Genomic DNA, 1,624 nt, shown 5'->3' on the forward strand with positions numbered 1-1,624 from the left:
TCATGGCTAGCTAGCTAGCTGGCTCAATGGCTAGCTAGCTAGCTAGCTAGATAGATAGATAGATAGATAGATAGATAGATAGATAGATAGATAGATAGATAGATAGATAGATAGATAGCTGGATAGCTAGCTAGCTAGCTAGCTAGCTAGTGGGGTACCGAAGGCGCCGGCGGGCTAGGAGACTGGTTAGATATCTCACTAGGTAGCTAGCTAGCTAGCTGGCTAGAAGGAGACAGAAAAGGAGACAGAAGAAAGGAGAAAAGAGAGAAGAAAAAATAGAAAAAGAGACAGAAGAAAAAGGAGACAGAAAAAGACACAAAAGAGAGAAGAAAGAAAAACAGAAAAAAAGACAAGAGAAAAAGGAGACAGAAAAGGAGACAGAAAGAAGAAAGAAGAAAAAAAAAAACAGGAAAAGAGACAAAATAAGAAGGAGACACAAAAGGAGACAGAAGAAAAAAGAAAAAAAAACAGAAAAAGAGAAAAGAAAAAGGAGACAGAAAAGGAGACAGAAGAAAAAAAAAAAACGGAAAAAAAGAAAAGAAAAAGGAGACAGACCCTCTGAGCCAGGTGAGGGTAAATCCTCTCATCGAAGCCATTGGCCTCGCCCTTCACCATCCTGCAGAAGAAAAGACAAGGGTTTAGGGTTTAGGGTTTAGGGTTTAGGGTTTAGTAGGGGTTTGCAGGGTTTGGAATGTAAGAGGGTTTAGGGTTTGTAAGGGTTTAGGGTTTTGTAGGGTTTACGGGTTTCTACGGTTAGCAGGGTTCAAGATTGAGAAGGGTTTAGGGTTTAGGATTTAAGAGGGTTTAGGGTTTATAAGGGTTTAGGGTTTGTAAGGGTTTAGGGTTTACTGTTTGTAAGGGTTTGTAAGCGTTTATAGTCTGTAAGGGTTTATAGTTTGTAAGGGTTTATGTTTTGTAAGGGTTTGTAAGGGTTTGTGAGAGTTCAGCGTTTGTAAGAGTTTGTAAGGGTTTGTGAGGGTTTGTGAGGGTTTATGAGGGTTTAGGGTTTAGGGTTTAGTACCTGAGAGCCTTTTGCAGAGACTCCTCGAAGGTGCGGCCGATAGCCATCACCTCGCCAACACTCTTCATCGCCGAGCCCATGAAGGGGTCTGCCTCGTCAAACTTTTTCATATCCCACCTGAAAACCCTAAACCCTAAACCCTAAACCCTAAACCCTAAACCCTAAACCCGAATAGACCCTAAACCCTAAACCCTAGAAACTAGACAAAAAAAACCCTAAACCCTAAACCCAACACTCTTCATCGCCGAGCCCATGAAGGGGTCTGCCTCGTCAAACTTTTTCATATCCCACCTGAAAACCCTAAACCCTAAACCCTAAACCCTAAACCCTAGAAACTAGAAGCTAGACCCTAAACCCTAGAAACTAGAAGCTAGACCCTAAACCCTAAACGTTTCATTTCCTTTTATTTTTTTTCTTTGATTTCCTTTGATTTCTTTTTATTTCTTTCCTTTCCTTTATTTACTTTATTTATTTTATTTATTTATTTAATTTATTTATTTTATTTTATTTATTTTATTTATTTTATTTATTTATTTTTTTTTCTTGCCTGGGTACTTTGGTGACGACGTAGTCGAATGCGGGCTCAAAGCAGGCGGATGTCTC

General features: G+C 39.5%; 1 protein-coding gene across 1 annotated transcript in view; it reads right to left on the reverse strand.

Annotated features, from left to right (window-relative positions):
• The window catches only part of EMH_0084980 (uncharacterized protein), a gene marked incomplete at both ends in the record, with an annotated part of 2,578 nt that extends 1,477 nt beyond the window's left edge, over positions 1 to 1,101 (reverse strand). Inside the window, 2 exons of the mRNA XM_013500843.1 lie at positions 556 to 616; positions 1,022 to 1,101. Coding sequence (XP_013356297.1) covers positions 556 to 616; positions 1,022 to 1,101 — 141 coding nt within the window. The remainder of the gene's footprint in view (positions 1 to 555; positions 617 to 1,021) is intronic.
• Positions 1,102 to 1,624: the final 523 nt, after the last annotated feature.

This window comes from Eimeria mitis, genomic scaffold (genome assembly GCF_000499745.2).
Source record: "Eimeria mitis Houghton genomic scaffold, Emh_scaff5936, whole genome shotgun sequence".
In the NCBI taxonomy this organism is placed as follows: Eukaryota; Apicomplexa; class Conoidasida; order Eucoccidiorida; family Eimeriidae; genus Eimeria; species Eimeria mitis.